Genomic DNA, 13,031 nt, shown 5'->3' on the forward strand with positions numbered 1-13,031 from the left:
TGCCTTCTCAGCCTCCCAGACGCAGAAGCCCAGGAACACAAGCCCAGCCCTTCTCAGCATGCCTACCTACACAGCTTTTCACTGAGCCCTCCAGCCAGCCACCCTCCATTTCGTTGTTAAAATAATAATAATAATAATAATAATAGTAATAATAATAACAAAGCCATATGTTAAACCAAAATAAAAAGCCACCTTACTTTCAAGGCAAAGAATTACAAATTCCATTTACAAAAAGCTCTGAATTTGCCATCCTCCTGGGCAGGAAGTTCCTTCCTTTCCCCAGAGCAATCCTGTTATGGTAGAATCAGATAGGGAAGGTTTGTGGGGGTGGCCCTCCCCCACCCTCTCTTGCCCACTTTGGAGACTTTTGTGTTTCTAAGAAGTCCTGGGAGGAGCCAGTCAAGATAGAAAGGGTTTTGGGTGTGCCTGCATTTGGGGTGGGGGTGGGGGTGTCAAAGATGCCAGAGACCCACCTACTTTGCAGCTCCCCTCTTCTGGCTCCAGTAGTGAATTCATCTTTCGATGAAATATTAAAGCAAATGGGGCATCTGGCCTCTCTTTCTGTGTTCCATGAATATTTCCACCACCTTTCCATTTCTCCTCCCAGAAAAAAATGAGAGTTAGCTTAAGCCATAAAAGTCTAAGCAAACAAGACTGTAACGGCCATCTTCCTTGTACTAATGAACTAATCATTTGAGTTTCAGTTGTCTTCTGAGACGGATTCGGGAGTCAGCCAGGGAGGAGGGCTTCTTCTGTTCTTACTCCACTCACACCGGATCTGTCATTTCTAACGTTTAGTTTTGAGGGTTTAGAATTTTGGCTTCCAAAATGCAAATGAAAACCTAAAGGATCAACATAAATAAAATAAAACTTTATTTTTTTTTAATAATAAAGTTAATGCCCCCTGGTCAGGAAGCAATAGCATGTCATTCCTTTAGCAGTACAAACAATCTTTTATCCAAAAGAATACATCGGGCTTTATTGGGTCGTTTGTCTGAATACAGACTCAGTGGAATATCTAAATGATACCCTGCTCTGAACTCCAAGTTGAAAGTAAGTTTTTATTATACTTGAGGGAAGCAATGGGTTCAGCTGCTTATTGCAAAGAGCAATTGCCAAGGGAGAGTTAAACTCAATTACTGTAACCATACTGAATAAAAAATACTGCCAAGAACAAAAATACGCCTGGGTAAAGACAGCCACTGAATAAAAAAAAATCGACATAAAGCGTATCAAATATTTATTTATCTGGGCAACAAAGGACTATGATACATTGACAGGCATAGAGGCTCCTGCCAGAGCAACTCAACACAGTACAGCTAGAACTGCTTCCAATGTGGCCGGTGAAGACACAGAATACCAGGTGGTCCCAATGCTTAAAGTTGAACAAAGAGAGAGAGAGAGAGAGAGAGAGAGAGAGAGAGAGAGAGAGAGAGAGAGAGAGAGAGAGAGAGAGAGAGAGGAGAGAAATCCCTAACCCTTGGTTTAAAGACAATATTCATTTATTGCTCAGAGGACGCTTTTAAGGGAGGACAGTGAACTCAAATAAACTTTATTTTTCTCCCCATGATACCATAGGATTATCAAATCACTCCAGTTTAAGAAATTTTTTTCCAGTGTCCCAATATCACTGATTTTTTTCCCTGTCAGTTCAATGAAAAGCTAAATGTAATACTAATTATATATAAAATTTTATTTTACCTTAAAAAGTTTTTGTTCAGCTGTTTCATTATCATCTTTTAACATGCTACCACGGGGCTAAATCCATGAATTCCAGAAAAGGGACGGGGGGGGGGGTATTACCCAAACCTTGGATTTCTAAGTAAAACCACATGAAGAACTAATAGGGACGATCCAAAGCCCACTAAACAGGAGGTAAACGAGATCACCAGATAAATAAAAAAAAGGTTTAAAACAGACTCACCATATTTACAAATCCCATTAAATTACACATAAATAAATATATACAGAGACGTGAACACTGATTCCCTTATAGAACTGTGGGTTGTGTCATCAGAGGAAGTTCAAGTGGGTGGTTGGACCTTGCAGAAGACAACTTCTACAACTGAAGACAGGACATAGAACTTCTGTATTTGTGTTCAAGTTTATTCACAATACTGATAAAAAATGTCATTATCCTCTTTGCCTTTTTTTTTTTTTAAAGTATGGCTACAATCTGAAGTACGCAAGGGAAGGCGATGAGTTAGTCCCATGAAGCTCATATACTTTTTTTAAAATTTTTAACGTCCTTTATAAAAAAAAAGGTTTAATGTTTGTTGTTGATTTAAAAAAAAAAAAAAAGGTTCACAAACGCGACAGAACTTTTCTTTGCTGGCTTCACGACCTGTTCTGTTCTCTTAGGCTCCACGCGAGGGTAAAGGGGGTGTTGGTGCTGATGGGGAAGTTGAGGCAAGGCGCTGAGCAGGCAGCGGCTGCCCCACTGGCAGTGGAGAGAGAGCAATCCGGAGGACTCCGGGGACGAAGGGCGGCGCGGCAGCGCAGAGTAGCAGCAGCAGTAGGGGTGGCTGGTCCCGGAGCTGTCACCTGCCGGGTGGGGGAGGGGCGAGTAGGGGACGCGGGCCGGTGAGGCGGGCGGGCGGGCGGGCGGGGACAGGGCGGGAGGAGAGCCTCACTTTCTGTGTTTCTCTTCTTTGTCACTGCTTTTGGCGCTGTTGTCCGTGTGGCTGTTGGGGTTGTTGCTGAGGTACATTTTGTCCATGGCCTTGAGGGCCTCGGTGAGATAGTTCTGCAGGGCGGTGACCGCTGCACACACCGCCGGGCTGCCGAAGCCATGGGAGATGAGGTTGAAGTGGGTCAAGCAACTCTGGATGCCTGGCTCCAGGATAGGGTTGGGCCGCGAGTTCCCCAGAGGAGATCGGTCCTGAGCCAGCAGGTCAGTGAACTCTTTGCAGATCTGTCTACAGTGCAACGGAGACAGAAGTGAAAGGTCCCATCAGGCCTTAGTGGTAGTGAGAAAGCTTCGCTCCCTGAAGTTACCTCAGCCATCCAGCCCACCTTCCTCGCTCAGGACCCAAGGCCAGTCACTCAGAATAATAAAGCCTGTCACTTCTAAACCAACACTCCTCCCTTAAATGAATACCCTTCCTACTTCACAAAGACCTCCCCTTCTCTCCCCACCCTCCCCCCCACCCCTCAGCCCTGACAAACTTCTGCCTACACTTTTCTCACAGCAAACACCCTGAACACAGGAACACATTTTCACAGGCAAAGAAAAGTTTACACCGGAAGTTAAAAACACAAGTACCCATCCCTCTTCAGTGTTCTAGAAATGTCAGACTTGTTCTTCAAAATATCACCAGAGCCTGCTCCCCACACCCCTAAAGGAACCACAATAAAAGCTGGTGGGATGGGGTCTCCTCTCATTCACCTTCAAACCAGATGAGGCTTGAATTTAGGCAGAAAGGCAAACTTTGGTTTATTTAAAAACAACAACAACAACAACAGCAGCAGCAGACCCGGGGGAGAGAACTCACACTTGACCACCACACACATGAGGATCTGTCTTTGGATCCCCAGAATTTATGTAAGAATCCAGCTTGGAGGTTTATGTCTTTAACCCCAACGCTTGATGAGAAAGCTAGTGGGATCCCTCTGATTTGCTGGGCAGTCATTTTAGTCCAAACAGTGAGCCCTGGGGTCAGTGACAAGACTGTCTAGAAGACTAATGTGGGGAGCCATAGAGAGAGCAACTTCAGCACACAGGAAGTCTGTCTGGTCCCAGCACTAGGAGAGACCTTCCTGAGGTGGCTACAGCCCATGAGGGGCGGGAGGTGAGGAAGCCTATCACTAGGCCAGAAACTGTCCCACACAAGGCCCCCCCTCCTCTTAACTCTGCTGTGGTGCCCTCCAGTGACACCAGCTTTTGATAATTGAGGACTTCTAAACAAGCCTTTTAATTTCCAGCAAACATATCAAAACAGTCATTTTTTTTTTCAACCTAGAGAAGTCAACTCAGTCCAGGCACCTTTGGGAATATAACTTGGGCCATCTTGAAGCCTGCAAGTTAACAAAAACTTACAGTTACATAGTATACATAGTATAACTATGTAACACGGTCTCTGAGTGTCTCTCTCTCTCTCTCTCTCTCTCTCTGTGTGTGTGTGTGTGTGTGTGTGTGTGTGTGTGTGTTTTGTGTGAGTGTCTCTGTGTGTGTGTGTGTGTGTGTGTGTGTGTGTGTGTGTGTGTGTGTGTGTGTGTGTAAGAGAGAGAGAGAAGAAGATAAAAACTGGGATTGGAAGTAAGAGCAGAGCCGTTCCTGGACGGCACACTTTGTAGGCCGAGGTTTAGCCTTTGCCTTTCAGAACGTAGTGATAGAAAACCTAGGCAAGCCTAGTTGGTAGCCCTGTGAGGATTTGATTCTGATTTTTTCCTGAAGCAACACAAATCCATACTCTTTCAGTGAAACCCCAGCTGCAAACCACGTACATCCACATTCATTTAAAAGTTAACGCAGAGAGAGACAGACTTTAGGAAGAACACAGAAAACACAGGGGCAATCCCACTCTGGTTCCTCTGTGACACAGAATGCGCTCACTTTAGACGTTGGTGCCCTGATTTCAGTATTCACAGCAAAGCTGATAGACAAAAAGGAAGATGGGGGTAAAAAAAAAAAGAAAAAAAAGAAAAAAAGCACGAGCTAATTTTTGTTTCTTTTGACAGTGAACAGCCCAGACCCTGCAGAGGTAAATGCCTTACTTTGTAGCCAGGAGCATGTTTTTTCTTGTCACTTGCTCATTGGGATCGGAATGTTGTCGGTTGAGAAATTCTGCTACTGCCTTGGCAGGAAATTCAGTTTCGCACACGTACCCAAAGTCCCTGGCTAGGTGGACGGCTTCTCCTGGCAAGAGGGGGGGGGGGAGAGTGAGGGCCAGAGAACCACGGACTTGGGATCAAAGTTTCCCCTCCACACCCAACTCCCTTAACTTTCTTCACCCAACGTTGGGAGGAACAGAAACCACTTGTTTTCTTTCTTTAGACTTTTTTTTCTTCTCTATGAGATCCAGAGAGCAAACTCAGCAAGGCCTAACTGGCTTACGAGGCCAAGAGGGTTTGAAAATGTTAATCTCGCCCATCCCCACCCCCCACCCCCATCCCCGACTGCAGTTTCCTCAACTTCTGTTTGAAAATGGCTGCCCTGTTCCACCCTCACACCTATCAACACACCCATCAGTGGCGCTTCCTAATCACTCCTTGAGCTTTTCAGCAGGCGAACAGACCGAGGGAGTTTACATTTTAACTTGATCACATACAATTATCTGTTCATCCAAGCCGATTAACCGAGAGGATTTGAGGGTCACTCCACTGAGTCTGTCTGTGTTGTTGATTTTCGAATCTTTGGTTTTAATTTCCTGAACCAGTTGGTTTTTACTGCGGGGCTTCCTGCCATTAGCTCCGGCTCCGGAAGAACGCATGCGCCAATTAGAGCATCAAAGCCCTCTCTGCAGAGCTTGTTTCCATAAAATGGTGCGGATCACAAACAATAACAGTTCTCCAGAAACTGCCTCCCCTCTGCCTCACTCAAACCCCAGACCCAGACCAGCGCCTCACGCTCTACCCTCAGCTTCCACCACCATTTTCCTGGCATATAATCTGGGGAGTACGATATGGACAGCAGGGGTCTCTATATGTTACCATTAGTTTAACATAACGTTGCTGGATGTGAATTTCTGGCTCTAAACAATAGATTTTTTTTTTTTTAAGTTACATTATCACCACCTTCAACGCCATTTAATACCCAGAAATCCTAGAACGCCTCCTAAACATTGTTTCCGATGTTTCCAAGAAACTTTCAGATTCTTAGATTCCACGGCAATATCTCCCCCATGCACTAGGCAAATAAATTATGCCTCATTAAAACATAAGTAGCTAGTTTTAAATCATGATCTTCTTACTTTTCTATTAATGTGAGATATAACAAGACACAAAGGAGAGCTAAGCATCCATCTCACCCGTTTCCTAACCTAAAATGAACTGAGTATCAGAAGTTGGGAATCTAGGAAGCAGGACCCTGAGTGAACAGATCCTGGTAACAGCTTTTGGATAGCTGGCCAGGATGGCTTTTTGTCTTAAGGACTTTAGAAGGGTGTGTATGCTAAAAGGGGGGGAAAAACAGAGTAAAAAACTCTTTTACAAAGTGTCTGTTCCTTCTTCTCTTTCTGTTTCAGACAATCCAAATCCTAGAATTGCTCACTCTCCGCCTCTCCTGGAGAGAAGACTCACAATGGAAACAAGAGGTAGGAAGTATATGGCTGGAAACTGACAACCCACAAGGGTTTTTAACCCTGAGCTTTGGGGACAGTCTTAAAGCAGGATGCAGGTCAGAGATTCCCAAATTCATTCAGGAAGTAATGGTCACGCATTTTTCTCAAATGCAGATGTCAGAATAACTTAAGTGATTTACTGCTGAGTTCTTTCCAGGAGACAGGAACTTGGGGAATGTGTAGTTCTTAAATGTGTTCACTGTTTAGGTCAGGTTTGAGCTGAGGGTAGGTGACTCTGCCGGACAGAGGAAGAAGAACGGATAGGCTTTGGATCTTTTGTTTTATTTTGTTTTTGTTTCATGCTTTTCCTTAGCATCCCAAATTCTGTTCAATTCCCACTTACAATTCATGGAAAAGTGAAGCCACCAAAGGACACAAAACACACTCAAAACATCCGGCTAGTAAATATTATCCACCACCAATCCCTCCCCCCCCCCCCCCCGCCGCCCAGGTTGACAGTTCCCTTCCAGATAGCAAGCAGATCTGTTTACCTTCCACTAGTGACGTGAGGAGGGTAACGTTGGCAGCTTTACGTCTCCCTGCTGGCAGATTCAATCCTATCTTGTCCAGTTTTTCTCTTAAAGATCTCCCTCCATTCTTAGACTTCGCTCTGTTTCAGAAACACGGGGAAGCAGGGATGTTGAAAAGATTGACTTTCTCTGTGTCACGTCAGAGTCATTCTGAACACTTTCTAAAATGTGTTCTTAAAAACTGAGGGGCATGGTCCCAAGGCAGGGGAACAGAGAGCAAGAAGGAACTGTACAGAAAGATCATGGGAGATGAAGGTATGTTAACTGTAAAGCACCCACTGTGTTCAGTTGTCATGGTGACTATTGGGGCAGGTTGGGAGCTTTCATTCTCTCTCTCTCTCTCTCTCTCTCTCTCTCTCTCTCTCTCTCACACACACACACACACACACACACACAGTTCTGATTGCTAGAGCTGGAGGTTTTCTTGAGTTTCACTGATAACTGTGTTATTTTCCCTGTTGCTATAATCCCAGCAAAGCCCAGTGGGATCTTTAAATTGTCTTCACAAGATCTGCTGTTAGGTTGTTCCCAGTGACCAAAGTTATCATCGCGCTCTCATTTCATGTCCTGGCTTTGGTCCCAATGGGAAATGCACCTCGCCAAGTGTTTACATGCCATGTCAGGAGCATAACTGGAAATGTCAAGAGGCTGATGGCTGATATCAGACTTCAAAATTTTTCCCTGATTTCAGATACAATGGAGGCACTTCTAAATAGATGTCTAAATAGACTCCCATAATCAGAAAGTGGTTAAGATAAATTGTTTAAATAAAACAGCAAATTAATTAATTTCAGATTTTATTCCCTACTCAAGTGGGTCTTTAATTGTGTGGATTAGATTATACTCCCATAGGTGAGCAGTCTCCGATATTGGGGATGGGGGAAGGGGAGGAAAAAGCAGAGGGCAAAGAAAGATCTGTGGCAGTAAAAGATAACTAAGGAGAGTCGCTGATATTAACTCTGCAAAAAAGCCTCTTGGAGTATGTAGGTGGGCTGTACCCACCAAGGCCCAACTGAGGGTTAAGATACAGGAATAAAGTTAGACAATGAATTACAGGTCTTTTGTAGAGAGGAGAATAAGAGACATACTATTTGGCCAAATTTAATACTAGGCCTACAACTCACACCATTGGATAGATCCCTAAGAACACAATTGGCTCTGAAACTTTTCTCTCTTTAGACTCTACCTCCCTGGCCCTTGTGAAAAACAGGACTCACTCACTTCGGAGAGGTGAGACTCCTGTGTTAATGGATGCGACTACATATAATGAACAGAAACCTGTCACACATCACAGCAAATCAGAACGTCAAAAGTTAGAGCCCCCTCCCCCCCCTACAGAGACTGGGGTGCCTTCTGGCAGGAGGTGCCAGCAACCAGGGATGGGAGGCATGCAGCAAGCAGAAGACACTCTCTTCCTTTGCTTGAAAACCTGTTTGTTAAATCTCCCCTCAAGACCCTACAGTGTAGTAAGGCAAAGCAAAGAGCCCAGAAGCTTTTCTGAGCTTGTAACCTGTGCGCAACTAGGGAAAAGGCAGCAGCACTGCGCCCCACGGCTGCCAAGGCTGGGACTGAGCCCCAGATGGAGAAAACTGCGCCTGCGTGCTGCAGAAAGCGGAGTCCCCAAGTGCGCAGGCGCATTGCCTCACCCCGCCTTCGGTCACGCCCACAAAGCGCCACTCTTTCCTCTCCGTCCCTTTCTCGTCCTGCGTGCCGTACAGCTACCGGCCCGGCGCAGGCGCACTGGGGCCGCGTTCGCGGGGAGGGGCGGGGCGGGGCCGGGTAGGGCGGGGCGGGGCGGAGCCGGTCCGAGCCTCACCTCCGCAGTACTCCGCCCAGGAGCGACGCATTGAGACACTCGGGCGGTGAGAGGCGCCGCTGTACTTCCGCCACCGTGACCTTGTACTTCGAGGTGGAGCTGAGGAGCGACAGGCGACCCGGAACTGAACAGAAGACTTCGTTGGGGTTCACCACGCCACCGAAGAGGTTGTCCTTGTTGATAGGGATGGCGGAGACAGCATTGCTGTTGGACTTGGACAGGGACACAGGGCCTGCGAAGACAGATGCGGGCGCGTGTGGGGGGCGGACCGACCGAGCGCTGCTCAGCTCAGGAATCCCGAGGCGGCTTCCTGCCCTGACCCTTGCTGCAAGCTGTCTAGAGATGGCTGATGCTGTCGCGACCCCCTGGGCTCTCAGAGGACTCCGGAGTGATGCAGGAGCTCGGGTTTAGGGAGACAACGAATGGGTTTTATGTGCAAACCCGAGACAGGGTTGGTGTAGTCTGGGGTGGGGGGGTTGCTGGCGAAAGGCTCAGTGCCGAAAGAAATTGCTGTTAAAACCAGCAGACAGTTTCGATGGCTGCAGCAGCCAGAAAATGAACATTTCAGTTAGCTAGCAAGTGGTGGATTCTGTTGTCACACTACACGTCAGTCCTTTCATCAATAGACCCTTATGTTCCATTTGAAAGACACTCGAGCTTTGGAGATCATCCCAAACCCATGAACGGGACTCAAGAATAGGCCTACAGTTGAACATTAGGAATGCATCCTTTTGTTGAGCAAATACTGAATGAACCCTGTCTGTCTAAGCCCCTTCAAAGGGATGGGGGTTAGGATATATAATTAGTTAAAACCGTAAGCTCTTCATTGTTGGATCTACCATTGTTAGAAAACAAATTCAAGACCAGCAGAACAAGGGGTTCATTTCTTAACACATGTAATTCAGATGCACCCACAAACGTTTAAGTTCAATGCGTTTGTATCTTAAAATTCCACATGGAGACATATAATAATAATATAATATGCACAGTCTCATCATAGCACTTCTCCTGTTTTTGTTTTGTTTTGTTTTGAACTAGGGATATTCTAGTTGTATGGGGAGGTGAGGGGCTCTAGGTTTTGGATAGATCACTTGTGACATTAATAGCTCTGGGGAGGCTAATAGAGACAATAGGAGTTAAACGAACTCGAGAGAGATTACTAATAAAAGAGCCAATTATCATGTCGACTTGGAAGGAGTACCTCTTAAGATTTATTCCTTACACATCTAATTTGACATGACAAAGATTTCACAGATGCAAAAATGAAACTTTAAACTAGCTAACAATATACTGACTTGGGGTTAGAAATGAGACCAGTTTTATATAGCATCGTCCTCTGGTGGTGCCCAGAATCCTGAAGTGCCTTCCACCAACAGCAAAAGTGCTTTTAATAGTTAATACAAGAAACTTTAATATAAGAAACTTTATTTCTACCCACTATGCATAAGACAGGTGATAAACTCATGCAAATTATGTAACATCTTTCTAACGATTTCTTTTCTATATACATAGGTCAACAGCGGGCATCTTCGATACTAATTTTAACCAAAAGCTAAATTTTTGCTAACCTAATTCAAGTTTTAAAGCCTTGAAACTCAATCAAGAGACTAGAAACTAAATCAGAGATCTCAAAAGTTGTCTTCCCCTGATAGAGTGCATTTTTTTTCAGTCTGACTTTTTATTAATATTAAATTATTTGTGTTATTTCAGCTTGATACACTTTTGAACCCTCGTGGCCTTTAACTGCACACAATTAATTAACTATGAGACTATTTCCAAATCGAAATGCCACTTCCAAATCAGGTCAACTAGTGCACATTTCACTTTGTGCAAATATCATTAAACTACAGTCAATGCTGAAGTCCCGATTAGAACAAAGCTAGCCTGTTGCCATTATCAAGCTCCTGAAAGCTGGTGGTTTAAGCACTGTTCTATGCCTATCTATTTGCTAATTCTGAGCCTTTAGGAAATCCTATTTGAAAAAAAAGAATAAATACAGTCCTGTACGTTCTTTTAAATAGCACTCTGCCTGTAAGGACATGCTTGGAATGAAGAAGGAAATGGCTTACCTTTCTTAATTACAGTTTGATCTGGGATGTTAATACCCGGGTCTTCTACGTGCTGCAACAAAAGGATACACATGAATGTTAGCGTATAATCAAAACAAAAGGAAATGAATATTCGCTGCAAGGTGGGGGAGGGGAGCTCTCCCTCCACCTCCCCCATGACATTTATATATAAACATCTTATCTTGGCTTGCTGAATTTGGAGCTTTAAAACTCAAGAGGTTTCACTGTATACCCAAGGCCCATTTCTCCTCCCCCCTCCCCCAGCAGATAATCTACGTTGAAGAGCTCCGGATGGAGAATAAAACTTTCTTTGAAAATCAAATGAAGTTTTGGAGTTCCTAATCTTTTTTTTTTTAACCGTCAGTTGGACCTTTAGAAATGCACTTAGCTTTAGTGTGGCACCTTTCAGCAGCCTGAGACCTCAGGGGTCCCAGTGTGGAGGCAGCCAAAGCCAAAGAAACACAATAGGACGGGGTGGGAGAACAGCAGACTGTTGGGAAACCCTGTAGGTAATTCGACAAAAGCACACACACACACACTCACACACACACACCATCACTTAAGGAAAGCTAGAAATAATTTTCAAAAGACTGCTGCCCGAAGTAGATATGGCAGGAATGTGGAAATATCAGGAACAAAAACCCTTTCAGGCTGCTCTCCTGTTGCCCAGCAGCAGTGTGGGGTCTCCCCCACCACCCATATCTCTCTCTCTCTCTCTCTCTCTCTCTCTCTCTCTCTCTCTCTCACACACACACACACACACACACACACAGATGGATGGGTATGCTAGAATCCAAACGTGATTAGAAAGTAAAATGAAATCATGTTTTCTAATGCAGAAACTGACAGGCAATATAATGTCTGGCTGTGTTTACAAATTAGCACCAGGGCTGCTGAGATAGAGGGTTTCGCAATCCTTACCAAGCACAGGCATTGCCATTTAAAAAACTATTACTTCCTTCTCTAGTCTTTGTCCAACAATAATACTGATTCGAACATTTTCCATTCTGTCTTGGATTTATGCTCCTGTTAATTGTGCCTGATCGCTATGATTCCGGGTGGATGGTACTAAGTTGCTTTATTACAGGTTTTATTATACTCAATGCTCTCATTTGTAACTTGCCTAAAGTGCTTCTGGATTTAAGTATAATTAAATTGAGAAATGTTCAGAAATGACTACTGCTGCAGTTCTTGTGTTTTAACTATATGGGGAAATATGATCCCTTTATGCTTGCACCCTAAACCCATAAAGTAAATGTAGTGTGGCATAATACTTTTATTTCTGTTATTTCTAGCTAGACCTTGTCCATACAGGGAAGACTGTTAAGTTTAAAACCCCACTGAGATATTAATGATTAAATAATTTTCACCATTGACTTGATTTTCTTAAATATTTAGCAGTCATTCTTATTAAAAGTTAACCGTAGCAGCAATGAGAAAATTGAAAACAACCCTTTTCCTGACCCAAATTCCTTTGAAAGATTTTTTTTTCCCTTGAAAGGTGGGGGAGGGTGAGAAGAGCACAAGGCTTCCTGCTTTCATGTGGTCATTTGATTAATTTCTCCTACTGACCAATTTCACCACAAAGAGTTACCACACAGGTATCAAAAATTCCCACCAGCCACAGGACATTTTTTGCAAAAGTAGACCTATGTCCAATGCAGGATAACTCCAAAGCTTATGACATTATTTTGCTACTTGAGTGTTTTCAAAGAACAGGCAAAAAAAAAAAAAAAAAATCAGAGACTTTCTAACTAAAATCACCATAACGTCTAGTTCTATTCAAAATTATATATATATATATATATATATATATATATATATATATTGTTGCCTCGAATTCACTAAGGATCATTTTTTAAAAGCATGTAAATATGCACACAAACACAAACACCACAAACACACACACACACACACACACACATACACACACATATACACACATGGCTCACTTAGCCTTGCATTGGACCAAACGCCTGCTTTCTGTGTTCCTTGCAAGGCTGTTAAGCATAACCAACAAATTTCAGTGATTAACTAGGCTAAATGAGAGAGGTAATAAATTTTCTATTTTCCTGTAGCACTTCAAGAATGTTTTAAATCCACCAGGCAATCAGGTAAGTTCATGTGGCCCGTTTTCCTTACAATCTAATTCAGTAATCATTAAACTGTCAACAGACATACCACTGCTATATTTGATGTAGTAATTTGAAATAGCATTTTAGCAAAAATCACATCCAGATACATTTCCTTTCCAAAGAAAAGCACCTTTAACAGAAGCTATATATATATATATATATATATATATATATATATATATATATATTCATATTCCACT

The 13,031-nt window shown here is 43.7% G+C and overlaps 1 protein-coding gene across 3 annotated transcripts in view; it reads right to left on the minus strand.

The window, feature by feature from the left end:
- Nucleotides 1-1,482: 1,482 nt before the first annotated feature.
- The window catches only part of Tfap2a (transcription factor AP-2 alpha), a 17,879-nt gene continuing 6,330 nt past the window's right edge, over nt 1,483-13,031 (minus strand). For 2 of the 3 annotated variants that reach the window (XM_021215256.2, XM_021215254.2), the window contains 5 exons: nt 10,697-10,748; nt 8,628-8,859; nt 6,773-6,891; nt 4,717-4,858; nt 1,483-2,918 (listed from right to left, as the gene is read on the minus strand). In XM_021215256.2, the coding sequence (XP_021070915.1) occupies nt 2,630-2,918; nt 4,717-4,858; nt 6,773-6,891; nt 8,628-8,859; nt 10,697-10,748 (834 nt within the window). In that variant the 3' untranslated portion in view covers nt 1,483-2,629. The remainder of the gene's footprint in view (nt 2,919-4,716; nt 4,859-6,772; nt 6,892-8,627; nt 8,860-10,696; nt 10,749-13,031) is intronic. The other variant, XM_029547651.1, reaches the window with a different exon arrangement.

The sequence above is a fragment of the Mus pahari genome, chromosome 16 (genome assembly GCF_900095145.1).
Source record: "Mus pahari chromosome 16, PAHARI_EIJ_v1.1, whole genome shotgun sequence".
In the NCBI taxonomy this organism is placed as follows: Eukaryota; Metazoa; Chordata; class Mammalia; order Rodentia; family Muridae; genus Mus; species Mus pahari.